Source organism: Melospiza georgiana, chromosome 14, assembly GCF_028018845.1.
Source record: "Melospiza georgiana isolate bMelGeo1 chromosome 14, bMelGeo1.pri, whole genome shotgun sequence".
NCBI classification, from domain to species: domain Eukaryota; kingdom Metazoa; phylum Chordata; class Aves; order Passeriformes; family Passerellidae; genus Melospiza; species Melospiza georgiana.
In genome coordinates this window covers 20,113,575-20,139,792 of record NC_080443.1, presented here as the reverse complement: position 1 = coordinate 20,139,792, position 26,218 = coordinate 20,113,575, and the positions used below count along the sequence as shown (strand labels likewise).

The window sequence follows — 26,218 nt, the reverse complement described above, 5'->3', positions numbered from 1 at the left end:
CCCGTGCGAGCGGCGGGCGCGGTGCCGGCGGGAGGCGCTGGGGCCGCGCCGGCCCCGCGGGTGGGGGGCGGGCGGTGCCGCTTTATAAAGCGGCGGGCGCGGGGCGGGGGCAGCGCCTCGGAGCGCCGCGGGACCGGGCAGCGGCGTCGGCAGCGGGGCCTGCCCAGCCCCGGCGGGGCGGAACGGCTCGGAGCGGCTCGGGCCGGGCCCCCCCGCCGCGGCGGCCGGGCGGGATGAAGCGCCGGGGGCTCTGCCAGGGGCTCTACTGGCTGCTGCTGCCGCTCGCCCTGCTGGCCGGTGAGTGCGGGGATCCCCGCCGTGCGGAGCGTGCCTCGGCGCTGTCGCCGCTCGCCGGTGGCTGCGGGCGCGGGGCTGTCCCGGCACGTGGGGCGGGGAGCGCCGGGGAACCGGAGGCGAGCGGGAGCCGGGGCGGCGATCCCGGAGCCGGGACGGGCGGTCCCTCCCTCCGCGGGGATCACCCGCGACCCCGCGGCTCCGCCCGTGACCGAGCGGCTGGCGGGCAGCGCTGCCGCTTTCCGCCGCGCGTGTCCCCCCTGTCCCCGCAGCTGTCCGGGCGCAGGTGGCCCGGGTGGGTCACGGCCGCCGCCGCTGTGCTGCTGGGGGTGAGGAGCGAGCTCCGGCCGGGTGGGCGATGCCCGGGGGCGGCCGTGCCCATCCCGTCCCCGTGCCCGGGCGGATCCGGTGCCCCCGTGGCTCTGCGGTGCCCGGGCTGCCACCAGCCCGTTGCCGGCACTGTCGGCCTTTGATGGCAGCTGTGCCACCCACTGAGGCAACCGGCTGGCCACCGGCCTGGAAAATCCCCGTGTCCCGGGACGCGCAGGACAAGAATCGGCTCTTTGAAGCCCGCCTGCTCCGGAGCCTCTTCGGGGACGCTGCGTTTGCGTAGACGCAAAGGAAAATCCTCCTTAGAGCGGGGATTGTTCGAGGGGCTCCTGTGCCGGGCTCTTCGCCGCTCGCACCGGCCGTGCCGGGGGCCCGAGCCCCGCGGAGCTCTGGGGTGGCTTTGGGGTGGCCCTAGAAGGGCTTTTGGGACACTGTCCCCTGGACAGAGAGGGACACGCTGCCGGCCGAGGGAGGCGCGCCCGGCCGAGCCGGCCCCGTTCCCAGCTGCGTTTTGGGGAGCGGGCTCGGGTTTCGGGGTGCTGCCTCCGGGCGCAGCCTCGCTGGCGGAGGAAGTCGGTGACTCTTGAAAAAGCTGCTTTTCCTCTGCTTTGCCGGGGAGTGACTCAGAGCATCGCGCAGGATGTCAGGAGGTTCGCGTTAATTATAACCCAGCCCAGCCGGGGCCGCGCTGCCCGGGCCGGGGCGCGGGAGCTGCCGGGGGCATCCCATGGGTGCCCGGGGCGACACGTGGCCTGCGGGCCAGCCTCCCGCGGGGCCCTGCCGCTCCGGTAGCGCCGATTGACCCCAAATCCCGCCGGCCGGCTCGGCTCTGCCCCCGCTCCGGCACGGGGCGCGCTGGGCAGCGCGGCTGCCCCGGAGCTGGGGACGCGCTGGTGGCCCTGCTGTGCCCAGCGGCCCCGCGGAGCTCGTGGGTGGCGTGTTTGAATTTGGGGCCCCGCTCGGGCGGGGACTCCGTCCCGCTCCAGCTCATTGCCCGCAGGGAGGGGGTGACTCAGCAGCGCCCGGGGGGCCGCAGGAGCCGCGGGGGAAACTGAGGCACGGGGGGTGCGGCCGGTCCCGCCGCACCTGGCCGGGAGGGTTCGCCCCCAGCTCGGCCCTTCCTTCCCGGGCAGCTCGGCTCTCCCCGAACGTCCGCAGGATGTTTGCTCGGGGCTCCCGGCCAGCCCGGGGCCCGTGCGGCCGCAGGGCTCGGGTGCCGTGGCCGGGGCAGCCCCGGCTTCCCACGGCTGGCACAGCCCCGGGCTGTGTGCCCACCGCGGCTCCGTCCTTCCTGCTGGGACTCTGGGGTGCTGTGGGGGCACCCTTTAATTCCTGCCCTGCGCTCCCGATGCCAGTCCTGCCCGTGGTGATCCGTGGGGAGGGGTGATGGGTGAGGGTGGCACCCCCTGCCCCCGGGGCTGCGGTGCCCCCCGAGCCCCCTGGGGTGGGCACACGGCCCCCCCTGCCTGCCCAGGGTGTTTGGGGGTCCCTGGGGGTGCCACGGGGCTGGAGCCCAGCCGGGTGCCAGCGTGGGCTGCAGCTGCTGCCTGCTGCGGTCAGGTGCTTTTTATAAAACCCAGGGAAATAGAATAGAGGAGGAAAAAAAAAACCTGTTTAAAAAAATAAAAAAAGAAAAGCAGAGGCACCGCTGTCTCCAAGAGCAATAACTGCTGCTTCCTCCGGGCAGGGGGAGGGGATGGCAGCATGAGATGGGATGGAGGTGCAGGGCCAGGTGCCCAGGACCGAGCCCCCACAGCCCCACTGAGGTGGGGGACACCGTGAGGGGCACACCAGGGGTGCAGCGGGTCCCCTTTGGGTGAGGACAGCAGCGTTTGGGCACAGCTGGCACTGCCATGTGGCAGCCACGGTCACGGCCCCGCTGGGAATGTTGGTGGCCCTGGGAACGTGTCCTCGTGTGTCCCAGTGTGAGCCTGCAGCTCCAGGAGCCCTGTGGCATGGGCTGTGCCCTCCTGGCATGTGCCCGTGTGTGACACTTGTCCCCTGAGCTCCCTGTGCCCTCCTGGCGTGTGCCAGTGTGTGACACTTGTCCCCTGAGCTCCCTGTGCCCTCCTGGCGTGTGCCCGTGTGTGACACTTGTCCCCTGAGCTCCCTGTGCCCTGGCACGAGCTCCTGGCTCCCAGCTGGGCTTTGCCAGGCTGGCACCGGGCCCGGAGCCCTCCTGGGGCATCTCCTGCGGCATTCCCGGGGGCAGGAGGGTCGGAGCTGGCGGGATGAACTTTCCACAAAAACAGGATGTGGAGGGTGAGCCGGTGGGGCTGCTCTTTCCTGGAAAGTGGGGCTGGGAATGTGCTGCTGGCCGGCTCTGCGTGCCCAGGGGCTGTGGCTTTGGGGCTGCTGGGATTTCGGGATGGGGAGAGCCCCAGTGACAGGATTTTGGGATGGGGAGGGCCCCAGTGATGGGATTTTGGGATGTAGGGAGCCCCAGTGACGGGATTTTGGGATGGGGGGAGCCCCAGTGACGGGATTTTGGGATGGGGAGAGCCCCGGTGATGGGATTTTGGGATGGGGAGAGCCCCGGTGATGGGATTTTGGGATGGGGGGAGCCCCAGTGACGGGATTTTGGGACGGGGAGGGCCCCAGTGACGGGATTTTGGGACAGGGAGAACAACACTGATGGGATTTTGGGATGAGGCCTCTGGGTTCCTCACCCTACCTCTGGTTTTCATCCAGCTGGTGCAGGGTTGAGTCTTAGGAGCAAAGTGACACCTTGGGGACCCTGTCAGTGTCCCTGGGGTCCCCACCCGGGGCTGGTGACCTGGCAGGCAGCTCGGCAGGTGTGCCTGGCCCCGTTACCTGCTGCTGGGGCCGGGCTGTGTGAGGGAGCAGGGCAGGAATTAAAGAGCTTTGCTAATTAACCCTGAGCACGGTGTGGCTGCAGAGCGATGCCGCGGGGCTGCTCCGTGGGGCTCCCCCGGTTTTGGGGGGTCTGGCATCCCCCTTTCCCCATTCAGCTGGGAACGGATCCGTGCTGGAAGCGGCCTGGGTGTGGGATGGTGCCTGGTGGGCAGGGAGGGGGCTGTGCCAGACCCCAAATCTCCTCCCAGCGCAGTGCCAGGGAAGGGCGCCGGTGCCCGCTCCTCCTGGCTGGTGCCCGCTCCTCCTGGCTGATGCCCGCTCCTCCTGGCTGCCCCCTTTGCCCGCGGTGCCCGGTGACCCCAATCCCCTCCCACGGGGAGATTCAATTAGGGCTGGCGCGGAGCAGCCCCGGCGCTGTGATTGAGCCTCCTCCCGCCTCATTAATGTCATTAATATTTCACGTTAATGCCGGGAGCTGCTCCGGGGTCACGGGCTGGGCGGGCAGCAATTGGGGTGCCAGTCTGGGGTGCCTGGCTTAGGGGGCACGGCAAGTGCCCACACGCAGCCGGGGTGTGCTGCTGAGGGCAGGGCACGGGCTGTGGGTGCCACAGGGCTGTGCCCACCCCCGGGTGGCAGCTGGAGGGCGGCTGTGCCCGGCTTTGCTGGGCTCTGCTCTCCCCACACGCCAAACTGGTTTTTCCTCCCTGAGCTGCACTTTCCCCACTGTCAGCACTGCGGGGAACCGGTTCCCTCCGCGCACCCACGCACCGGGCACGGCACGCCCGCTGCACCCGGGGAAAGGGGTGCCAGGCCGGGCTCCGGGGTGCCCCCAAACCCGGGGGTGCCCCCAAACCCGGGAGTGCCCCCAAACCCGGCTGTCGTCACCTTCTCGCCCTCCTTTCCGTCCTGGTGGAAGCCGTCAAGCGCTCCCGGCGGTGCCTGGGGGGTGCAGGGGGTGCCACCAAGCAGAGGGTCCTGGTGGCACCAAATTTTGGGGTTGGCAGATGGGTACCCCCAGTGCCCAGCGTGATCCGTGCTCTCATTGGAGCTGCCAGCCGTGCCCTCGGTGCCGTGGCAGGGCCGGGGGCTCTCGGTGGGCACAGGGACGGTTGTACAGGGGACAGTGGCACAGGGGAGGTGGCACAGAGGAGGTGGCACAGAGGTGGTGGCACAGGGACGGTGGCCCTGCCCGGCTCCCTCAGCAGCAGCAGCAGCAGCAGCAGCCGTGTCTCGCCCCGGGCCGTGCCGGGAAGGCTGCTCTCTCTCGCTGGGATGTTTGCTCCATTGCTCTCTCTCGCTGGGATGTTTGCTCCATTGCTCTCTCTCGCTGGGATGTTTGCTCCATTGCTCTCTCTCGCTGGGATGTTTGCTCCATGAGATCATCCCGTGCCGAACCCGCCAGGAGCAGCCAGGAGCCCTCGGCAGCGCCGGCCCGGCCCGGGGTCACGGCGGGGAGGTGACAATGCCGCTGTCCCGGCCCGGGCTGCGCTCTGGGGACACGCGGGCACCGGAGCTGCTTTGGGCCGTGTCCCCGCTCCGTGCCGCGTGTCCCCATCCCCAGGATGTGCTGTCCCATTGAAACCGAGTAAACACAGGAAGGGAAGGGCCGGGCCGGGCTGAGCGCGGCCCTGGCACCGGGCCGGGCCCCCCTCACCCCCCCGGTGCCACGGGGTCAGAGTTGAACCCCCCCTTGTGTCACCTCTCCCGTGTCACCCTCCGTGTCGCCCCCTTTGGCACCTCCTTCGCGGGTGTGGTGCCAAGGGGAGCAGCTCCTGCCCTGGGTGACAAACAGCTGTCCCCTGGGGCTGTCCCCTCCCTGGGCTCTCCCGAAGGGACCCCCCATGCTGGTGGGACGTGTCCCCCTGGTCTGCAGCACAGGGCATGGGGACAGCTCCTGGGACAGCACGGTGACAAAGCTCACTGCCCTGTGCCCAGCTGGGCACTGATCCCAGGGGTGTCCCAGGGGTGTCCCAGGGCAGTGCCAGGTCCATGGGCACTGATCCCAGGGTGTCCCAGGGCAGTGCCAGGTCCATGGGCACTGATCCCAGGGGTGTCCCAGGGTGTCCCAGGCCATTGCCCTGTCCCCAGCTGGGCACTGATCCCAGGGGTGTCCCAGGGCAGTGCCCTGACCCTGGGCACTGATCCCAGGGTGTCCCAGGGGTGTCCCAGGCCATTGCCCTGTCCCCAACTGGGCACTGATCCCAGGGTGTCCCAGGGGTGTCCCAGGCCAGTGCCCTGACCCTGGGCACTGATCCCAGGGTGTCCCAGGCTTGTCCCCTGTCCCCAGGCTCTGATCTGGGCTGTCCCCCTGGTGCTGCCCATCCCTGCACCCTCAGTGCTGCCCTGGCTGCTCCCAGCCCCTGCACGTGCTGGTGTCTGTCACTGTCACACTGGTGACAGGAACGCTGAGTCCCCAGCCGGGGTGGCAGGTGCCTGCCCACGTCCCTGTCCCCATCCCTGTCCCCGTGCCTGTCCCCGCAGGGCGCTGGCTCCTCCGGTAGTTTCGTGCCTGCAGACAAGCTGTAATTTAGGGCTAAAAATAAGTGAGGGGGAAGGTGCTGGGCTGGTGGCACACCCAGGGCAGGCCAGGGGACAGGGGACAGGGGACAGGGGCTGTGCCAGCCCTGCAGAGGTCATGGCCGGGGGTCCCTGCCCTGCTCAGCCTGGTTTGGTGGGGATGGTGTGGGAACGCTGCAGGTTTTTGTCATGGCTCTTCTTCCCCTGTCACCCCACGTGTCTGGGACCTCTGGTGTCCCCTCTGCTTGTCACCCAGAGTGGCACAGCCCGAGGTTCTGCCTGTGCCCCTCTTTCTGATGGCACTTTTGTGGGGCTTGCCCCCCTCACCTGGCATTTCGGGGTGCCCCTCTTCAGGGGATCCCCGCAGTGGGGAGGGTGCAGCTGTGACCCCTCCCTGTGCCCCATCGCTGTCACCGACCCTGTCCCTTTGTCCCCAGCCTGCCTTTTCCGCTACAATGTGCTGTCCCTGGTGTACCTGCTCTTCCTGCTGCTCCTGCCCTGGTTCCCGGGGCCCTCCTCACGCTTTTCCACAGGTAAGGGGGCACAGGGGGTGGGCACAGGGTACCCCAGGGCACACACAAGGGACAGTGGGCACAGGGGACAGGGGGTGGGCACAGCACAGGGCACAGGGGAGCTGCCCCCCCTCCCGTGGGCACCTTGGCTGTGGTTTCACCCCGCCTGGGCAGTGGCTCCGTGTGGAGCCTCTCTCTGTTAATTACAGCCCAGGGGGGTTATTAATAGCCCTGCTGCTCCACAAGGGCCCGTTTGGAGCTTTTTTAACCCAAAACCTCAGGGCTGGGCCGTGTGGGCACACCACGAGCAGCCCCTCCGCCCTGCCTGGGGTGTGTGGTGGCCTCAGGGGTCACCCCCACCCCACGGGCAGGTGCCCGCAGCCCCCCCGTGCCCGGCTCTGTGCCCACCGCCGGCGCCTGGCACGGCCACAGATAAAAGCTTTACCCAAGCTTCACCCTCTGAATATTTCATGGGCTGCACGGCCCTGCATGGATCCCGGCACTGCCCAGAGCCTTGCCTGGATTTACAGGAAAAAACAAGAGGAGGGAAAGCTCACAGCTGTGGTGGGCTCGCTGCCCAGCCCACCCCCGGCCAGGAAAACGGGCACAGGGCCCGGGGAGCCGGCTGGGAACGGGGGCAGAGCCAGGTGGGGGGGGGGCTTGGAGGGGGGGGACCCCATGAGCCCTCCCATGGGGTGTTCCAGCAGGGATGGGGACCCCATGAGCCCTCCCATGGGGTGTTCCAGCAGGGATGGGGGTGCTGGAGCCTCCCATGGGGTGTTCCAGCAGGGATGGGAACTCCATGAGCCATCCCATGGGGTGTCCAGCAGGGATGGGGACCCTGGAGCCTCCCACGGGGTGTTCCAGCAGGGATGGGGACCCTGGAGCCCTCCCACAGGGTGTTCCAGCAGGGATGGGGACCCTGGGGCTCTGCCATGGGGTGTCCAGCAGGGATGGGGATGCTGGAGCCCTTCCATGGGGTGTTCCAGCAGGGATGGGGACCCTGAGCCCTCCCATGGGGTGTTCCAGCAGGGATGGGGGTGCTGGAGCCTCCCATGGGGTGTTCCAGCAGGGATGGGGACCCCATGAGCCATCCCATGGGGTGTTCCAGCAGGGATGGGGATGCTGGAGCCCTCCCATGGGGTGTTCCAGCAGGAATGGGGGTGCTGGAGCCCTCTCACGGGGTGTTCCAGCAGGGATGGGGACCCCATGAGCCATCCCATGGGGTGTTCCAGCAGGGATGGGGGTGCTGGAGCCTCCCATGGGGTGTTCCAGCAGGGATGGGGGTGCTGGAGCCTCCCATGGGGTGTTCCAGCAGGGATGGGGGTGCTGGAGCCCTTCCATGGGGTGTTCCAGCAGGAATGGGCATGCTGGCTGCACCCCAGGGTGGTCCCAGGCCTTTGGCTCTCGGGCTGTGCTGGGTGAGGGCAGAGCCCTGCTGGCATCCCGACCCTGGGCACAGCCCTGGCATCTCTGGGCACTGTTCTCCCTTCCCAGCTCTTGCTGAGGGTCCCTGCTGGGGTCCCTGCTGTCCTTGGCTGGGGGGTGACAGCTTTGCCCGTGTCACAGGTCACGGCAGCCGCATCCTCAAGGCTCTGCTGGGGATCAGCCTCCTCTTCCTCCTCGCCCACCTGGTTTTCCAGATCTGCCTGTACACGCTGCCCGCCCTGGACCAGCTGCTGGGGCCCAGCTGTGAGTAGGGGGTGCCCGTGCCCACCCTCACCCACCCAGCCCCAGCCCTGCTCCCTGTGCACCCCCCAGCTGGTGCCACGTGTGACCCATCCTGGGGCTGCTGAGGCTCTGCAGGGTGTGCCAGCCATGCGCCACCTCGCCTGTGCCATGCTGGGTGCCAGTGCCCTGGGCACAGAGCCCCTCCTGCCACGGCTGGGGGTGCTCAGTGCCTGCCCACAGGGCTCTGCCCCTCTCAGTGCCCCCTCCTCCCCACAGGCAGCTCCTGGGAGGTCTTTGCTCGGCACATTGGGGTCACCAGGTAAGGGCACCCTCCTGTGGGGCTGGCAGGGGCTGGGGGGGTCACCCCTGAGCCCTGCCCTGCCCCAATGTCCCCCCAGGCTGGACTGGAGTGACATTCCCAACTCGGTGCGGCTGGTGGCACCCGACGTTGGCATCCTGCTGGTCTCGTCCGTGTCGCTGTGCCTGTGCTGCCGCCTCAGCCCTGCCCCTGCCGCCTCCAGAGGGAATCCCGAGCCCCTGGAGCCCTCTGAGTGGGTGAGAGCCGCCCCCGTGCCAGGGGACATCCCCCCGTGCGTGCCACCGCGTGCCCGCCTGTGGCTGTCCCCGTCCCTTCCCTGGGCACGGCCTGGGGGGGCTTGGCACGGGGGCACCCCCACGGCTGGGGACCCGGTTTGGGGTGGTTTTGGGGTTCGGTCATTGTCACACAGCTTAGGGTGGCTCAGCCGTGGGGGAGTGTCTGTGTTTGCTCTGGCAGTGCCACAGGGATCGTGGCAAACAGCTGGGACAGTGGGGTGGGCATTTATGGGGTGAGCAGCTGTGGGGTGGGTGGTTATGGGGTAGGTGGTTATGGGGTGGGCAGCTGTGGGGTGGGCATTTATGGGGTTGGGTGGTTATGGGGTGGGTGGTTATGGGGTGGGCAGCTGTGAGGTGGGCAGCTGTGGGGTGGGCATTTATGGGGTTGGGCGGTTATGGGGTGGGTGGTTATGGGGTGGGCGGTTATGGGGTGGGTGGTTATGGGGTGGGCAGCTGTGGGGTGGGCAGTTACGGGGTACAGGCCCCCAGCTGGAGCTCGCTGGTGCAGGGTGGGTGCTGTGCCATGCTGTGCCACGCTGTGCCGTGCCGTGCCAGCCCCACCTGGCAGTGCCACCCGGTCACGGGGACACCGTGCAGACCCAGCCCCGGTGTAACCCGAGCATGTGAGCCCAGGAGGGAGCTGGGAAAGCTCCGTGCTGGGAGCTCCCGGAGCCAAGGCAAGCACGGCCCGGGCAGGCAGAGCTCTGCAGGCGGGCACCGAGCCTGCCCTCTGTGACCGGGGAAACTGAGGCACGGCGGAGCCGGCCGGGCTCGGGCTCAGGGCGCGCCCTTGTCCCGGCAGAGGGACGAGAAGGACGCGGGGCGGCAGCGGAGGGCGCGGAGGGACTCGAGGCTGCGGAGCCGCCTGCGGGACAAGGCTCATTCCCTGCTCTGGGAGGCTGGCAAGGGCCTGGCGTTCCTGCTGCTGGCCCTGGCAGGTGCGTGTGTGCCACTGCGGTGCCGGGGGTGACACGGGGACGGGCTGCAGGCAGCGCTGGAAGGGATTTGTTCCAGAGAACACAGGTTTTATAGAGAGATACGATGGATTCTGTTTGATTGGTTAATGAACAAAAACATCCTGCTCGCACGCTGTTCTTGAGAAGAACAGAGAGGCAAAGATTGTAGATTGTTTATACTTAACATATATTTAATCATAGATTGTTTATATTTAACATATATTTAGTTGTAGATTGTTTATATTTAACATATATTTAATCGTAGATTGTTTATATTTAACATATATTTAGTTGTAGATTGTTTATATTTAACAAGTTATCCCAGTGGGGATGCTCAGCCCAAGGGAAAGCTGCTTGGTGCATGGGGGAGGGCTTTCCATCCAAGGGGAAAGCTCAGTGCAAAGAGAAGGGATGCTTGGTGTAAGGGGAGAAAATGTTCAATCCCAGGCATAAATCTGAGTCCAGAGGAGAGCTGCTCACCCTGAGGGCCAAATGCTTTCTCTGGGGAGGGAGAGATGCCTGCTCTGGGGAGGGAGAGGATGCTCAGTGCAAGGAGGGACGGTGCTCATTCCAAACAGGAGTGATGCGGGATTTGGAGTCCAAAGGGGAAAAGGTTGGACCAAGAGGAAGGAGAGCTTGGTGCAAGGTGGAAAACTGTCCAAGGGGAGGGGATGCTGGCTGTGAGGAGGGATGCTGGGTGCAGTGGGGTGCTCTCGGTGGGACGGGGGGTTCAGTAGGATGCTCTCAATGGGATGGAGGCTCCAGTGGGATGTGCACTGACCGCCCGCGGGGCGCTGCTCCCCAGGGATCACCCTGCCCTCCGCCTCCTCCAGCGTCTACTTCCTGCTCTTCATGGGGCTGTGCACGTGGTGGGCCTGCCACCTGCCCTCCAGCCAGCAGGCCTTCAACGGCCTCTGCGTGCTCCTTGGCATCTACAGCGCCTGCCACCTGCTCTGCCTCTATGCCTACCAGACCCCCTTCGTGCAGGGGCTGTTCCCACCCCCCACCATCTGGGCACGGTGAGTGCCAGGGGGGAGCCGTGCCAGGGGGAGCCACCCTGGGGAGGGCAGCCACCCACAGGCACGGCAGCCTGGCTGCTGGTGCCACCATGGGGATGGCAGCCTGGCTGCTGGTGCCACCATGGGGATGCCAGCCTGGCTGCTGGTGCCACCATTGGGATGCCAGCCTGGCTGCTGGTGCCACCATGGGGATGCCAGCCTGGCTGCTGGTACCACCATTGGGATGGCAGCCTGGCTGCTGGTGCCACCATGGGGATGCCAGCCTGGCTGCTGGTGCTGGCTGGGGGTTGATGCCAGCTCCTCTGTGCCCGCAGGGTGTTTGGCTTCAAGGACATCATCCTGTACCACAACTGCTCGCAGCCCAACGTCCTGGACCTCAACAACAGCCACCCCTGGCCTGTCTACGCCAACCCTGGCATCCTGCTCCTGCTCTACTACACCTTGGCCACCCTGGTGAAGCTGCGCCGGCGGGAGGTCAAGGTGAGGGCTGCAGGGCTGAGCCACGGCCCGGTGGTGGCAGCGGTGGCAATGGTGACAATGTGCCTGGCTGTGACCGCCCCGGCCCTGCTGCAGGGGGGCAGTGGGGTGCCCGCAGTGCGGGGTGCCAGGGCAGGGGGCTGGGGCATGTCCTGCTCCCCGGTGGTGCCCTGAGCTGGCTCCTGCCCCTCGCAGAGAGCTGCGGCACCGGCACGGCCGCGCCCGAGGGACCTGGTGGAGCTGGAGAGCTGGCCCCAGGACACTCCCCATGTGGCTGAGGACACCAAGGTGGGTCTGGGGGGGGGTCTGGGGTGCGTTTGGGGGGGCTGTGCAGGGAATGGCTGCGGGATGGGGGTGCCAGGGTGGCCTCTGAGCCCTCTCTGCCCTCAGCCCATGCTGTACCCCAACACTGGGAAACGGAGCGCCAGCAGCGAGAACTGCACCGTCCACATCCTGAACCCACGTAAGCCTGACCCCAAACCCCTCCCCAGACCCTGCCTGGATCCCTGGGGTCCTTCATGCTCCCCTTCCTCAAACCCTGCCTGGATCCCTGGGGTCCTTCATGCTCCCTCTCCCCAAACCCTGCCTGGATCCCTGGGGTCCTTTATGCTCCCCCTCCCCAAACCCTGCCTGGATCCCTGGGGTCCTTCATGCTCCCCTTCCCCAAACCCTGCCTGGATCCCGGGGTCCCTCACGCTCCCTCTCCCCATGCCAGGCAGGAGGCATCCGGCGCCGTGGCTGCACACCGTGGGCCACCTCCTCATGAAGCAGAGCTACGTGGCTGCCCTCATCGCCATGATGGTAAAGAGCTGGCAGGGGACACGGGGACACGGCCCTGGGGAGGGGACGCAGCCATTGGGGGGTCACCTCTTGGTCTGAGCCCCCATCCTCCCTGCCCGCAGGTGTGGAGCATCACGTACCACAGCTGGCTGACCTTCGTGCTGCTGCTGTGGGCGTGCCTGATCTGGACGGTGCGGAGCCGCCGGCACTTCGCCATGCTGTGCTCGCCCTTCCTGGTGCTCTACGCCATGGGCCTGTGCGGCCTGCAGTACGTGTGGGCCATGGACGTGGCCGCCGAGCTGCCCACCCGCTTCAGCTTCGTGAAGCTGCAGCCGCTGGGGCTGGTGCACCCGAGCTACCCCTGCATGGTGCTGGGGGCCAAGGTGAGCGCGGCACCGCGGCGCCGTGCCACCCCCGTGCTGCCAGCGCCCCGCTCACCGCCTGTCCCCGCAGCTCCTGTTCACCCTCACCTTCTGGATGCTGCTGCGGGGCTTCGTTGGCGAGAAGGTGCTAAAGAGTAAGGCGCTGGCCACGTCTGTCACGGACACAGGTGAGGGCTCCTGGTGTCGCTGTGCCTGTGGGGGGACCCCGGTGTCCCTGCCCGGCTCCTGCAGCCCCCGTGTGCCCCACAGAAGCCAGCCAGATGCGGGACGTGCTGCAGAAGCTGGGCGAGGTGCTGAGGGATTTCTTTGCCAAGTTCTGGATCTGCGTCTGCGCCGTGCAGTTCATCGTGGTGACCTTCGCCGGCCGCCTCGTCCTCTACAAGATCGTCTACATGCTGCTCCTGCTCCTGTGCCTCATGCTGTTCCAGGTGCAGGGGCTGGGCACCCCTGGGGACCTGTGCCACGCCCGGGGTGGCCCTGCTGATGTCCCCGTCCCCGCAGGTGTACTACAGCCTGTGGCGCAAGGTGCTCAAGGGCTTTTGGTGGCTGGTGGTGGCCTACACCATGCTGGTGCTCATCGCCACCTACACGTACCAGTTTGAGGACTTCCCCATGTACTGGAGGAACATTACAGGGCTCAACGATGACCAGTGAGTGTCCCCTACTCGCTGGGCATGGGCAAGGGCTGGGGAAACCAAGGCACGGAGCAGGTTGGGGTTGGTCCCTGGTGTGGATCAGCCTTGGTGCCTGGTTGGGGTGGGATGGATGGGACCCCGTGCTGACCCTCCTCTCCCCACCCAGGCTGAGCGACATGGGCCTGCAGCAGTTCAGCGTCTCCAAGCTCTTCTCCAGCATCCTCATGATGGGTTTCTTCCTGCTGGCCTGCATCCTGCAGCTCCACTACTTCCACGAGCCCTTCATGCAAATCACCGACCTGCAGCACATCCGGCCCCCCTCTCTGGCCTCCTCCTACATCCACAGGTAGGGGCTGGTGCTGGGTGACCCCCCTGCACCCTGAGCCCCCTGTCCCTGCTCTGTGACCCCCCTGTCCCTGCTCTGACCCCCTCCCCACAGGTCTGAGGAGCTGCATGGGAGCCGCCTGCTGCGGGATGCAGCTGCCTCTGAGACCACCCACTCCCGAGACTCAGACACGGCGTCCCTGGGTATGGGCAGGGATGGGGCACGGGCTGGGAGGGGGGTCCTGCAAGCCAGGAGGGACCTGGGAGGACAGGGAGGTGGATTTGGGTTGATACATGGGTGGGGAGATGGACTTGGGTTGATATCTGGGCAAGGAGATGGATTTGGGTGAATGTCTGGGTAAGGAGGTGGATTTGGATTGATGTCTGGGTGGGGAGATGGACTTGGGTTGATATCTGGGCAAGGAGATGGATTTGGGTTGATGTCTGGGTAAGGAGGTGGATTTGGGTTGATATCCAAGTGTGTGAGGGTATGGAGATGGACTGGGGCATCCTCCAAGCCTGGAAGAGCCTTTCAGGGTATGGATTGGGGTCTCCTCCAAGTCTGGGACGGTGTGGAGATGGTCTGGGATGTTCTCTGAGCCAGGAATGGGCTGGGAGGGCATGGGGGTGGGTTGGGGTGTCCTGAAAGCCAGGGTAGGACCAGGGTAGTGCAAGGATTTACTGGGGTCTCCTCCAAGTCTGGAGGGATGCAGGGATGGGTGGGGATGCAGGGATGGATTGGGTTGTTCTCCAGGGCTGGGGGGCTGTGGGAATGGACTGGGGAGGACACAGGGGAGGCGTTGGGTGTCCTCAGAGCCAGCGAGGCTGTGGGGGTGTCCATGAGGGTCCACGTCCCACAGTGTCCAACAAATGGGGGCTGGTGCTGGAGCGCCTGGTGGTGCTGGGCCGCACCTTCTCGGACAAGATGACGCGGAGCGAGGTGTTCGTGAGGCGCCTGCTGGAGCTCCACGTCCTCAAGCTGGTGGCTGTCTACACTGTCTGGGTGGCCCTGGAGGAGGTACCCCTGGGGGTGCAGGGTTGGGGGGCTCTGCTGGGCTCCCCGCGGTGCTGACACGGCCTCTGCCCCAGGTCTCGTTGATGAACTTCTTGCTGGTGCTGCTGTGGACCCTGGCCGTGCCCTACTGCCGCTTCCGCCACATGGCCTCGTGCCTCTCCACCGTCTGGACCTGCATCATCATCGTCTGCAAGATGCTCTACCAGCTGGAGGTCGTGGACCCCCACGAGTACTTCAGCAACTGCACCCAGGTGTGCCCAGCGGGGCCGGTTCTCGGGGGGCTCCCTGGCTGCATGGGGGGGCTGAGGGTGCTGACCGTCCCCCGGTGCTCCCCTCTGCAGCCCCTGCCCAACGGCACCAACCTGACCCCAGAGGAGCTGAGCAACTCCACGCTGTACCGCGGCCCCGTGGACCCCGCCAACTGGTTCGGCATCCGCAAGGGCTTCCCCAACTGGGGATACGTCAAGGTGGGCACGGGGACACGCTGCGGATCACCTGGAGGGGGTTCTTGGTGTCACAGCGTGGTCCTGAGCATCTCTTCTGAGAACCTGGGGAGATGCTCTTTTTGGGAACCACCTGGAGGGGATTCTTGGCTTCACACCACGGTTCTGAGGTCTCTTCCAAGAACCTGGGGAGATGTTCTGTATGAGGACCACCACCCTGTGGGGGGATTGCTGGTGTCACCCCATGGTCCTGAGCGTGCCCTGTTCCCCAGAACCACCTGCAGGTGCTGCTGCTGCTGGTGTTCGAGGCCGTGGTGTACCGGCGCCAGCAGTACCACCGCAAGCAGCACCAGCTGGTGGCCCCCGTCACCGAGACCGTGTTCGAGGACATCTCCCGCGAGCACCTCGACCTCAGCCTCGTCAACTGCGCCAAATACTTCATCAACTACTTCTACTACAAGTTTGGCTTGGAGGTGGGGGCACCCCTTGTGTGGATCGGGGTGCCGGCGCTCGCAGCATCCCATTGCTGAGCCCTGCACCCCCTGCGCCCCCAGATCTGCTTCCTGATGATAGTGAACGTGATCGGGCAGCGGATGAACTTCCTGGTGATCCTGCACGGCTGCTGGCTCGTGGTGATGCTGACGCGGCGGCGGCGCGCGGCCATCGCCCGCCTCTGGCCCAAGTACTGCCTCTTCCTCGTCATCTTCTTCCTCTACCAGTACCTGCTGTGCCTGGGCATGCCGCCCGCCCTCTGCATAGGTGAGGGGCACCCTGCCTGTCTGTGGGAAGGGGCTGCAGGAGAGGCCTGGCGCTGATGGTGCCCCCTGCCCCCCCAGACTATCCGTGGCGCTGGAGCCGTGCCATTCCCCTCAACTCGGCCCTCGTCAAGTGGCTCTACCTGCCCGACTTCTTCCAGGCTCCCAAATCCACCAACCTCATCAGTGAGTAGCCCCCTGCCCATGGGGTGCCCCCTACTCCAGCCCCTGGCAGTCCCTGCTTATGGGGTGGCACAGCCCACGGCAGCCCCCTGGCCCCCCTGCTCCAGCCCCTGGCACCTCTGTGCCCATGGGGTGCCCTGTCCCCCTACTCCACCCCCTGTCCCAGCCTCTGGGACCTCCCCAGCCATCCTTTGGGTGCAGGAAGGAGGAAGGACAGACAGGAGGGGTGGAGGAGCTTTAAGAGCCCCACTGTTTTGGAGGTAGAATTTAAATCACACACACACCCCGCTGGAGAAGGAGTCATGGCAAACTCACCTTTTTTTGGGGAGACCTTAATTGTTTTCCCAACCCTTTTTGGAGGACCTTAATTGTTTTGTTATCCCAGCCCTTTTTGGGGGTCCTTAATTGTTTTCCCAACCCTTTTTGGAGGACCTTAATTGTTTTGTTATCCCAGCCCTTTTTGGGGTCCTTAATTGTTATCCCACCCCTTTCTGGGAAAAGGAGGGACCTGGAGAGACCCACCCTTGGTTAAAGAGGAGGTGGGGCTGGGGAAAGCCGCAGCTGCCTGGAGGGAATGAACAGCTCCCCATGCTGGGCAGGAGCGGGGTGCCCCACCCCTGGGGGAAGGGTTTGGGGGGCGGTATCAGCATTTAGGGGGGCCGTGGCCCGGGCTGAGCCCTGTTTCCCCAGATGATTTCCTGCTGCTGCTGTGCGCCGCCCAGCAGTGGCGCGTCTTCGAGGCCGAGCGCTCCGAGCCGTGGCTGCGGGCGGCCGGGAGCAATTCTGACCGGCTGGACCGCGAGAAGGACCACCACAACCCCGCCCCAAACTTCATCTACTGCAAGTGGGTGTCCCCAGCACCGCACCCCCGCCGGGGCTGGGCTGCCAGAATGGGATCCCCACTGTGGGCACTGAATGGGGGGCTCCTCTGGGATGGAACCCAGCTGGGATGGGACCCCTTGGGGTGTGGGCACGATGGGATCCCAGCCTTGGAATTCCAACCTTGGGATGCCAGACTTTGGGGTATGGATGGGCTTCCCCCCTGGGATGGAACCCTTTGGAGTAGGGACAAGATGAGATCCCACCTTAGGATGGCAAGTCTCCTGGGATGGGACCCCTTGGGGTGTGGACACAATGGAGTCCCACCAACCTTGGGATACCAAACTTTGGGGTATAGACAGGATGGGCTGCCCTTCCTGGGATGGAACTCTTTGGGGTAGGGGCAAGATGAAATCCCACCTCTGGATGGCATATCCTTGGGGATGGGACCCCTTGGGGTGTGGGTGGGATGGGACCTGCTGGGCTGGGATCCTCTAGAATGGGATTGGAACCCTTTTGGGCCAGGGTTCCTTTGGACCTGACTCCCCTGATGGCTGGAGCAGGGATACTCTGAGCCTCTTCTAGAAGGAGATGAGGTGGTCCAGAATACCCCTGGTGCTGGACCCTCACAGGCTTTGTGCCATAAACTGGGACAAAACCCTTTGTCCCCCATGATAGGACTGGTGGGGGGGACTGGGACTGTGTCGGGAAGGGACAAGGCCTTGCTCTGACCAATGCATCCACAGGTCCTACCTGGACATGGTGAAGGTGGTGGTGTTCCACTACCTCTTCTGGGTGGTCCTGGTGGTGGTTTTCATCACCGGCACCACCCGCATCAGCCTCTTTGGGCTGGGCTACGTGCTGGCCTGCTTCTACCTGCTGCTCTCGGGCACCGCCATGCTGCGCAAGTCGGCCCGCGCCCGCCTGGCGCTCTGGGACTGCCTCATCCTCTACAACATCGCCGTCATCATCTCCAAAAACATGCTCTCGGTGCGTGCTGAGCCCCCGCGGGCTCCTCCTCGGGTCACCCTGTGTTGTACATCAAAGGGGAGACGATGGTGCATCTGACTCCGTTGATATCAGAAGGCTGATTAATTGCGTTATTATACTGTACTATATACATTTCATCTAAGCTGAATCTGCCAAGCACTCACTCTGCTCACACTGCCCAGAATCTCGTGACTGTCACCTCACACACACACACCTGGCCCAGACAGGCCAAGGAAACAAAACATCCTCACTTTGGATAAACAATCTCCGTGTTGCATTCTGCTTTGGCACAACACAGGCACAGCAAGTGATGAGAATTGTGTTTGCCCTGTCTCTGAGGTTCAGAGAATGTGAATCTCAGAAAAAAATCCTTGGGAAGAGTTGTGCCTTGCTTTTCTCTGTGAAGAGAAATGTGGCAGCAGCCCTGGCTGTCCCCTGGGGCGGTGACAGAGCCGTGTGTGCCCTCTCTGCCCGCAGCTCCTGTCCTGCGTCTTTGTGCAGCAAATGCAGAGCAGGTTCTGCTGGGTGATCCAGCTCTTCAGCCTCGTCTGCACCGTCAAGGGCTACTACAACCGTGAGTTTCTGCTCTGGGGGAGATCTGGGGGGCGTGGGGCTGCAGGCTTGGGCTGCTGCCTGACCCGCCTGCTCCTCTGCCTGCCAGCCAAGGCGATGCACAAGGACCACGACTGCACGCTGCCCATCGAGGAGGCCGGCATCATGTGGGACAGCATCTGCTTCTTCTTCCTCCTGCTCCAGCGCCGCGTCTTCCTCAGCTCCTACTACCTGCACGTCATGTGGGACCTGCGAGCCACCGCCCTGCAGGCTTCCAGGTGGGATTGGGGTCCTGGAGGGTCCCCACGGGTTTGGGGGGCCCCCCTGACCCTCTGCTGTCCCTGTCCCCCAGGGGTGTGGCACTGTTCAAGGCCAGCATCATGAAGAGCCTGCGCTCGCACCAGCAGGCCGAGAAGAAGTCTCTGGACCAGCTGAAGCGGCAGTGAGTGGGTTTGGGGGGCACTGGGACCCCCCTGAGTATGGGGTGCCCCTTGGGGAGCGGGCTCTGCAGCACCCTGTGCCCCCAGGATGGAGCGGATCCGAACCAAGCAGCAGAAGTACCACCAGGAGCAGGCTGCCAGCGCGGAGCAGGAAGGGGACAAAGCAGGTGAGAGCCGGGGGGTCCCTCCCGTGTCCCCAACCCTCTCTGGACACACGGGTGGCACCGTGACCCTTCGCTGACGCCCATCGTGGTGGAGCCCTGTGGAGCATTGTGGAGCCCTGTGGAGTCCCCCTGGGCAGGGTGGGTGCCCTGAGTGGGTGCCCTAAGCAGGGAGGGCCCCTCTCAGCCCCCTTTGCCATCCCACAGCTCCTGGTGGCCCGGCAGACCCGTCCCGGCAGAGGGAGCGCTGGTGGCGGCCATGGTTAGACCATGCTACAGGTACAGCCCCAGCACGGGGCCATAACAGGGCTCAGCCCTCGAGAGGTCCCTCCGTGGGACCACTGACACCTGTGGGGACCCTGCTCTGACACCTGCAGGGACCCTGCTCTGACACCTGTGGGGACACTGCAGGGACACTGCACTGACACCAACACCTGCAGGGACCCTGCACTGACACCTGCAGGGACCCTGCACTGACACCTGCAGGGACACTGCACTGACACCTGCAGGGACCCTGCTCTGACACCTGCAGGGACACTGCAGGGACACTGCACTAACACCTGCAGGGACCCTGCACTGACACCTGCGGGGACACTGCTCAGCCAGGGGCACACCCCGCATGTCCCCTGTCACCAGGCTCAGCCTCAGAGCACTAACCACAGCTTCTCTGCTCCCCAGCACTAACGGGGTGTTGGGCTGGGGGTGCCAGGCTGGGTTTGGGGTCACTGGCATCGGTCACCTCCGAACGCTGGCGCCGCTTTGGGGACGTGGCAGTTGAGTGGTTGGGTTCGATGTCCCCCATGGGTGTCCTCGGTGCCAGGCAGCGCCCTGGGAGATGGCAGCGGGGACAGCCTGGGGTGTGGCAGCCCTGCCATGGCCCTGGCTGTGCTGTGACGCCCTGTGCCCCCCGGCAGTGCTGAATTCTGGGGACTACTTCCTCTTCGAGTCGGACAGCGAGGAGGAGGAGGAGGTGCAGGAGGAGCCACAGTCGGGGAGGCCGAGCGCCTTCCAGGTGAGCAGGGCTGGGGCACTGCAGAGCAGCCCGAGGGCTGGCAGTGTCCCCAGGCTGCTGATGGCCCCTGTCCCCCTCCAGCTCGCCTACCAGGCCTGGGTGACCAACCCCAACGCGGTGCTGAGGCAGCAGCAGCAGCCTGGGCAGCCACAGCCAACGGGCACTGAGAGCCCTACAGGTGGGTGTGACACCCCAAAATGGGGCTGGGGGGCAGGAGGGGACACAGCCCTGCCTGGTGCCCGCTGTGTGCCCTGGCAGGGCACTCCCAGCATGCGTGGGGGCTCTCTGGTGGCACAGTGGGGTTTGGCACAGGCTGTGCAGCTTCTTCGGTGCCCACCCTGGTTGTTCAGGTGGATGTGGGGGGACAGGGGATGGGAGAGCCCCAGAAATGATGTTCATCATTTGGTGCGGGGCGTGATGAGGTGCAAGGAGAGGGGTGGAGGCTGCCTAGGGGGCTGAAGGCCGGGAGGAAGAGAACGTGGAAAGAGCTGGTAGGTGGGCAGCAGGACTGCAGCCCTGGGGGTGCTGAGGAGGTCTAGGGGGGCACGGGTGACCCTCGTGCCCTCTCCTTGCCCTGGCAGAGCGCAGCACCGCCCTGCAGCGGGCAGTGAACACGCTCAAGTTCCTGTGGCTGCTGTGCGAGGCCCTGATGGACGGGCTGGCCCAGTGGCTGGACACACAGACGCGGGAGCACACGGACATGTCCCGGGTGCTGTGCCTCGAGAGGTTCGTCATGGCAGAGCGGCTGGCCAGGGTGAGCCCGGGGGGACGCCGGGGCACGGGGCGGGGGTGGCAGCCCACGGGGGTGGCACTGACGTCCTGCCTGCCACAGGGAGAGGAGATAAACGAGGAGGAGTTCGCCAATGAGCTGTACGACCTGCCGCCAGAGGAGCTCCTGCAGGAGCCCAGCCCGCCCACCTCCCTGGCTGCAGCGTCCCTGCTCCACGCTTCCAGGCAGGTGCATAGATACCCTGAGGGACCCTGGCAGTGCCACAGCAAGGCAGGGGGCTCAGCCCTGTCCCTCTGTCGTCCCCAACAGGTACCTGAGAGCTGCCCCTTCTTCTGGCAGCCAGGAGCAGGAGATCAGCGTGGAGGACGGGGCTGATGCCCAGCAGTTCCTGACCGTTCCCCAGCAGCGCAAGCGGACTGCCAGCGAGCTCCTCAGGAGCAGGTGGACAGGGGGACACGGGGACGTGGGGACAGCAGGATGGGGTGGGGGGCAGCAGGGGGGCTCACCCCAGCCTTGCATCCTGCAGGAGGTTGTGTGTCGCTGAGCTGGATGAGTCACAACGGTTCTACCAGTCCCACAACCGGTTCCTGAAGCTGCTGCTGGCCGGGTACCGCTTCGGGACCGGCCGCTCCGAGCTGCTCTGTTACTTCACCATTGTCCTCAACAACATGGTCACTGGCTCTGTCCTCTCCCTCTTCCTGCCCATCCTCGTCTTCCTCTGGGCCATGCTTTCCAACCCCCGGCCCACCAAGCGCTTCTGGGTGACCGCCATCATCTTCACCGAGGTGGGCAGGGGGTGGCCAGTGAAGGGACGGTGCCACCCGGCCCCCGCTGCCGCCCACTGACCCCAGCATCCCCACAGATGATGGTGGTGGTGAAATACCTCTTCCAGTTTGGCTTCTTCCCCTGGAACGGCTACATCACCCTGCTGCGCAACGAGGGCAAGCCCTTCTTCCCACCGCGCATCATTGGCCTGGAGAAGTCCATCTACTACATCCAGTATGACCTCCTGCAGCTCCTGGCCCTCTTCTTCCATCGCTCCCTGCTGCTGGTGAGCCCTGGGCCATGGGTGGGCATTTGGGGGGAGCTGGAGCTGCTCCTGGGGGCTCCAGGCAGAACCCAGCAGGTGCTGGGTGGCTCTGCCGTGGTTTCCCACCAGTGCTGGTGGGAGTTGATGCTGCAGGATGATCCTGGGAGTGAGGTGTGTGAGGCTGGGGGGCAGCAGGAGCCCTGACCGTGTTCCTCTGCAGTCCTATGGGCTGTGGGACCGGGAGAAGATGACGGACGAGAAGCAGCGGAGCGTGGAAGGGGAGGAGAAGCCGGAGGAAGCCGTGTCCCCACCATCAGCAGTGGCTGAGGAAGGGCTGGAGGCCCCAGCCCAGCCAGGAGCACTGGGAGCAGCCGCGGGGCTGGAGCTGGAGCCAGAGGATGAGTCTGTGGAGCAGGAAGAGGAGAGTGAGGCCACGCAGCTCCGCTTCAGGAAGAAGCAGGGGAGGAAGACAACGGAGGTGGTTCTGGTGGAAGGTGAGCACCAGTTCCCAACCCTCATGTCCTGCTGAGTAGCAAAGCTGCCACCCCCAGGGTGCTGGGGTCGGGCAGGATGTGGCCGTGCAGGACCCTGGCTGTCACCCACGCTGTGCCTCACTTCAAGGGGACGAGGAGGAGGAGGAGGAAGAGGAGGAGGAGTCAGAAGAGAGCCACGCTCACAGGAAGCTGAGGGCGTTTTGCTTGCAGGTCAAGGGCTTCTTCCTCACCATGTGAGTTGTGGGGGTGTCGGTTGGGGTGGGGGCTGTGGGGTGCAGTCCCTGTCACCTGTCCCCTGTTCCCTGTGTCCCCATCCCTGCAGGGCACGCGACATATACCAGCCAGTGTGCAAGTTCTTTCGGGACATCGTGGACACGCAGAGCCGCGCGGCCACCGACGTCTACGCCTACATGTTCCTGGCCGACGTGGTCGGCTTCATCATCATCATCTTCGGCTTCTGGGCCTTTGGGGTGAGCGGGGAGTCCCACAGGGCCCTGCCTGTCCTGCCTCCAGCACGGGGTGAGGCTGGGCCGGGTCCTGACCTCTCCTGCCCCCCAGAAATACACAGCGGCCGCCGACATCACCTCCTCGCTGTTGGAAAACCAAGTGCCAGAGGCTTTCCTGTTCATGCTGCTCTTCCAGTTCACCACCATGGTCATCGACCGCGCGCTCTACCTCCGCAAGAGCGTGCTGGGCAAGCTCGTCTTCCAGGTCATCCTGGTCATCGGCATCCACATCTGGATGTTCTTCATCCTGCCCTACGTCACCCAAAGGCACGTCCCACAGGATTCCCCGCCGCAGCACGGCGTGGCCCTCGCGTGGCACCTCGGTGTCCCCCAGCCCACGTGGTGGCCCAGGCTGGTGGCTGAAGGGTGGTGCCACGTCCCTCCCGCAGGTTGTTCCGCCACAACACGGTGGCCCAGCTCTGGTACTTTGTGAAGTGCATCTACTTTGGACTGTCGGCCTACCAGATCCGCTGCGGCTACCCCACCCGCATCCTGGGCAACTTCTTCACCAAGAAATACAACTACCTCAACCTCTTCCTCTTCCAGGGGTAGGGCACGGGGCCGCGGGGAGCCCTGGGCACGCCGGGGGTGCCGTACCACTGCCCTGTCCCCGTGTCCCCCCCAGGTTCCGCCTCGTGCCCTTCCTGGTGGAGCTGCGCGCCGTCATGGACTGGGTGTGGACGGACACCACGCTGTCCCTGCCCGACTGGATGTGTGTGGAGGACATCTACGCCAACATCTTCATCATCAAGTGCAGCCGGGAGACTGAGAAGGTACAGCCCCTGTGCCAGGAAGGGTCCCTCACTAAACCCCTCCGGGGGCTTTCTTGGGGTCCCCCTGAGCTCGCCCTACACCGTGCACTGTCTCCCCCCACCCCAGAAATTCCCCCAGCCCAGGGGGCAGAAGAAGAAGAAGGTGGTGAAGTATGGCATGGGCGGCCTCATCATCCTCTTCCTGGTGGGCATCATCTGGTTCCCTCTGCTCTTCATGTCTCTGGTGCGCTCCGTGGTGGGCATCGTCAACCACCCCATCGACGTCACCGTCACCCTCAAGCTGGGGGGGTACGAGGTGAGGATGTGGGGGTGGCTGTTGGGCTGCCCAGATGGGACACCAGGGTGCCCTGCCTGGCTCATGTGCCCCTGTCCCCCTCCTCAGCCTCTGTTCAGCGCGAGCTCCCAGCAGCAATACATCAAGCCCTTCACCGACAAGGAGTACGAGGACCTCACCAAAGAGTTTGAGGGCAAGCTGGTAAAATCCCCTCCCCACCCCAAAAAATCCCTGCTGGCTGCCCGGGGCAGGGGCTGGCAGAGCCCCCAGGGCAGGGGCTGAGCTCTGTCCCCCTCGGTGGCAGTTGGCCATGCAGTTCATCACCATCTACGACGTGGAGGACATCGTGACCGCCCGCATCGAGGGCAGCTCGGGCTCGCTGTGGAGCATCAGCCCCCCCAGCCGCGAGCAGATGCGGCTGGAGCTGCAGAACGGCTCCTCTGACATGACCCTGCACCTCAGCTGGACCTTGCAGAGGTACCTCGGGCACGGCCAGGGAGGAGCCAGCCCTGCCTGCGCCCCCGTGCCCGCGCTGAGCCTCTGGTGCCCGCAGGGACCTGAGCAAGGGGGGCACGGTGGAGAACGCCTACGGCAAACACAGCACAGAGCTGGACCCCGGCACGCCCGAGCGCCTGCAGCTGGCCGAGATGCTGGATGGCACCAGGACTGAGCCCGTGTGAGTGTCCCCTGAGGGGGTGGCGGGACCCCTGGGCTCGGTGGGACGGTGTAACCCCCCCTGTCACTCCGCTTTCTTGCAGGGCATTGCAAAACCTCTTCCCCAAATACATCCAGGCGTCCACTGGCCTCGAAGCCGAACCCATCGAGGAGCTGCAGCCAGGTAGGTCCCAACGTGTTCCCCACAAGAAAACCAGCACTGGGTGCCACCTCTCTCTCTGAAGACAGGGAGGACATGAGTCCCGGTGTGTCCCTCCCTAAGGCAGCAGCACTGGGAGCACACCTGGTGGTGCCAGCCCCTGCGGACAGTGAGGACGCGAGTCCTGCTGTGTCACTCCCACCCAAAAACTGTCCTCAAGAGCAGCCACTGTGCCCTGCCCTGACGGTGTCACCCTCTGCAGATGGCGAGGAGAACTTCCTGGACGTGGAGCTGCAGCTGAAACAGGAGCGCAGGGGCTCTGGCCCCGGTGAGCACTTTGTGGAGTGGTGGGTGCTGAGGCAGAAGGACGCGCCATCCAAGGTGGGCAGCATCCTCCCCATGGTCATCTTCAACGACAAAGTCAGCCCCCCCAGCCTGGGCTTCCTGGCTGGCTACGGGTACGTGGAGGGTGCCAGGGTGTGGGGGCATCTGGAGGCATTGGAATTAAATACCAGTATAGCCAGATGGGACGTGCCTGGGCTCATCTGGCCCTCGCTGCTTGACCAAAGGGGGCAGGTGTGGTGGTTTCACCCCAGAGACACCTTTGGCTGGCTGGGTGTGTGGTGTTTCACCCCAGACACCTTTGGCTGGCTGGGTGTGTGGTGGTTTCACCCCAGAGACACCTTTGGGCTGGCTGGGTGTGTGGTGTTTCACCCCAGAGACACCTTTGGCTGGCTGGGTGTGTGGTGTTTCACCCCAGAGACACCTTTGGGCTGGCTGAATATTGCAGCTGGGCACTTGGAACAAATCCAGGCTTGAGGAGCTCAGGTTTCCCTCTGCTGGAGAAGCTTTAAGGCGATGGTGAAGGAAATGAGTCAGTTCTGCTGGAGGGTTTGGATCCAGAGCTTTATTCCTGGCCCACAGGCCTCTGAATTCAGCATCTCCTCCAACAGAACTTCCTAAACCATGTGGTTGTTCCTTTTAACCCTGGGGAGAGGGGCAGGGAAGGGGTAGGGATCCCGCCAACCAGGTAAGGCGGGGGAAGTCTCAGGGGACAAATGACACCTGGATGGCCCAGCGTCCCCACTCAAAACCCTTTCTGGAATGCCGAGATTGACGGGCAGCAGGGAGCGAGGGAGGGGAAGGGAGAGGTTATTGGCACACCCGGGGAAGGAACTGGGATGCCTGTGACACCGGTGTGACACCCAGATGTGCCCCCCTCTGGCAGGATCATGGGGCTCTACGTGTCCGTGGTGCTGGTGATCGGCAAGTTCGTGCGGGACTTCTTCAGCGAGGTGTCGCACTCCATCATGTTCGAGGAGCTGCCCTACGTGGATCGCATCCTGAAGCTGTGCCAGGACATCTTCCTGGTGCGCGAGACGGGCGAGCTGGAGCTGGAGGAGGAGCTCTACGCCAAGCTCATCTTCCTCTACCGCTCGCCCGAGACCATGATCAAGTGGACGCGGGAGAAGGAATAAGGGGGGAAGGGGCCGCAGCCCCCTGCCCTGGCAGGGACATCACCGCCAGTGCCTTAAGCAGCCCCCCAGGCTGGGGCTGCATCCCGGCCCGGGAGGCACTGCGATCTGGGCTTCTGGGCGCTCCCCTTTTCTGGATGTTTTTCTTACATTGCTTTGAAGCCGTCCGACGTGCACAGACCGCGTTGTGCCTTCCCGGGGAGGGGGGACAGGAGGTGGCTCCCTCCCCTCCCCACCCACCGGGCACCCCTGGCTGCCAGGTGGGGATGGGGGGGTCAAGAGCCAGCCCGTGCCCCCTCCCTGCCGGCCCCAGCCCTGCTCCAGAACCAGGTTGAACTCAAGCAATAGCCCCCCCCCCTCCCCAGCTCCAGGATGGGGGTCCTGGGTTGTGGCCCCCCCACGTTTGAGGAGGTCTGGCAGCCCCAGTTGGACTTTAGACACTT

General features: G+C 65.1%; 1 protein-coding gene across 1 annotated transcript; it reads left to right on the top strand.

Moving 5' to 3' along the window:
• The first annotated feature begins 233 nt into the window (after nucleotides 1-233).
• On the top strand, nucleotides 234-26,206 carry PIEZO1 (piezo type mechanosensitive ion channel component 1). Its single transcript, XM_058034030.1, has 50 exons — nucleotides 234-297; nucleotides 6,396-6,491; nucleotides 8,040-8,162; nucleotides 8,418-8,460; nucleotides 8,540-8,696; nucleotides 9,538-9,673; nucleotides 10,497-10,710; nucleotides 11,025-11,190; nucleotides 11,383-11,475; nucleotides 11,578-11,650; nucleotides 11,903-11,988; nucleotides 12,090-12,350; nucleotides 12,421-12,517; nucleotides 12,600-12,778; nucleotides 12,852-13,000; nucleotides 13,152-13,331; nucleotides 13,425-13,513; nucleotides 14,170-14,327; nucleotides 14,399-14,575; nucleotides 14,666-14,791; nucleotides 15,040-15,240; nucleotides 15,322-15,526; nucleotides 15,604-15,708; nucleotides 16,396-16,549; nucleotides 17,271-17,514; nucleotides 17,992-18,088; nucleotides 18,176-18,344; nucleotides 18,419-18,508; nucleotides 18,594-18,673; nucleotides 18,875-18,946; nucleotides 19,582-19,679; nucleotides 19,761-19,857; nucleotides 20,261-20,433; nucleotides 20,512-20,618; nucleotides 20,728-20,850; nucleotides 20,936-21,194; nucleotides 21,272-21,460; nucleotides 21,660-21,933; nucleotides 22,061-22,166; nucleotides 22,256-22,403; nucleotides 22,492-22,706; nucleotides 22,829-22,987; nucleotides 23,065-23,212; nucleotides 23,319-23,507; nucleotides 23,595-23,687; nucleotides 23,791-23,963; nucleotides 24,040-24,162; nucleotides 24,245-24,324; nucleotides 24,563-24,758; nucleotides 25,529-26,206. The coding sequence occupies exons 1-50, from the start codon at nucleotides 234-236 to the stop codon at nucleotides 25,776-25,778; spliced, it is 7,284 nt and encodes a 2,427-aa protein (XP_057890013.1). The 3' UTR covers nucleotides 25,779-26,206.
• Nucleotides 26,207-26,218: the final 12 nt, after the last annotated feature.

Excerpts from the sequence above, each read along its gene's own strand:
- PIEZO1 (XM_058034030.1), top strand. The coding sequence starts at position 234 with ATGAAGCGCCGGGGGCTCTGCCAGGGGCTCTACTGGCTGCTGCTGCCG. Across the intron at positions 8,163-8,417 it reads CCAGCTGCTGGGGCCCAGCT|GCAGCTCCTGGGAGGTCTTT; the intron begins GTGAGTAGGGGG and ends TCCTCCCCACAG. Across the intron at positions 19,680-19,760 it reads GGAGGCCGAGCGCCTTCCAG|CTCGCCTACCAGGCCTGGGT; the intron begins GTGAGCAGGGCT and ends GTCCCCCTCCAG.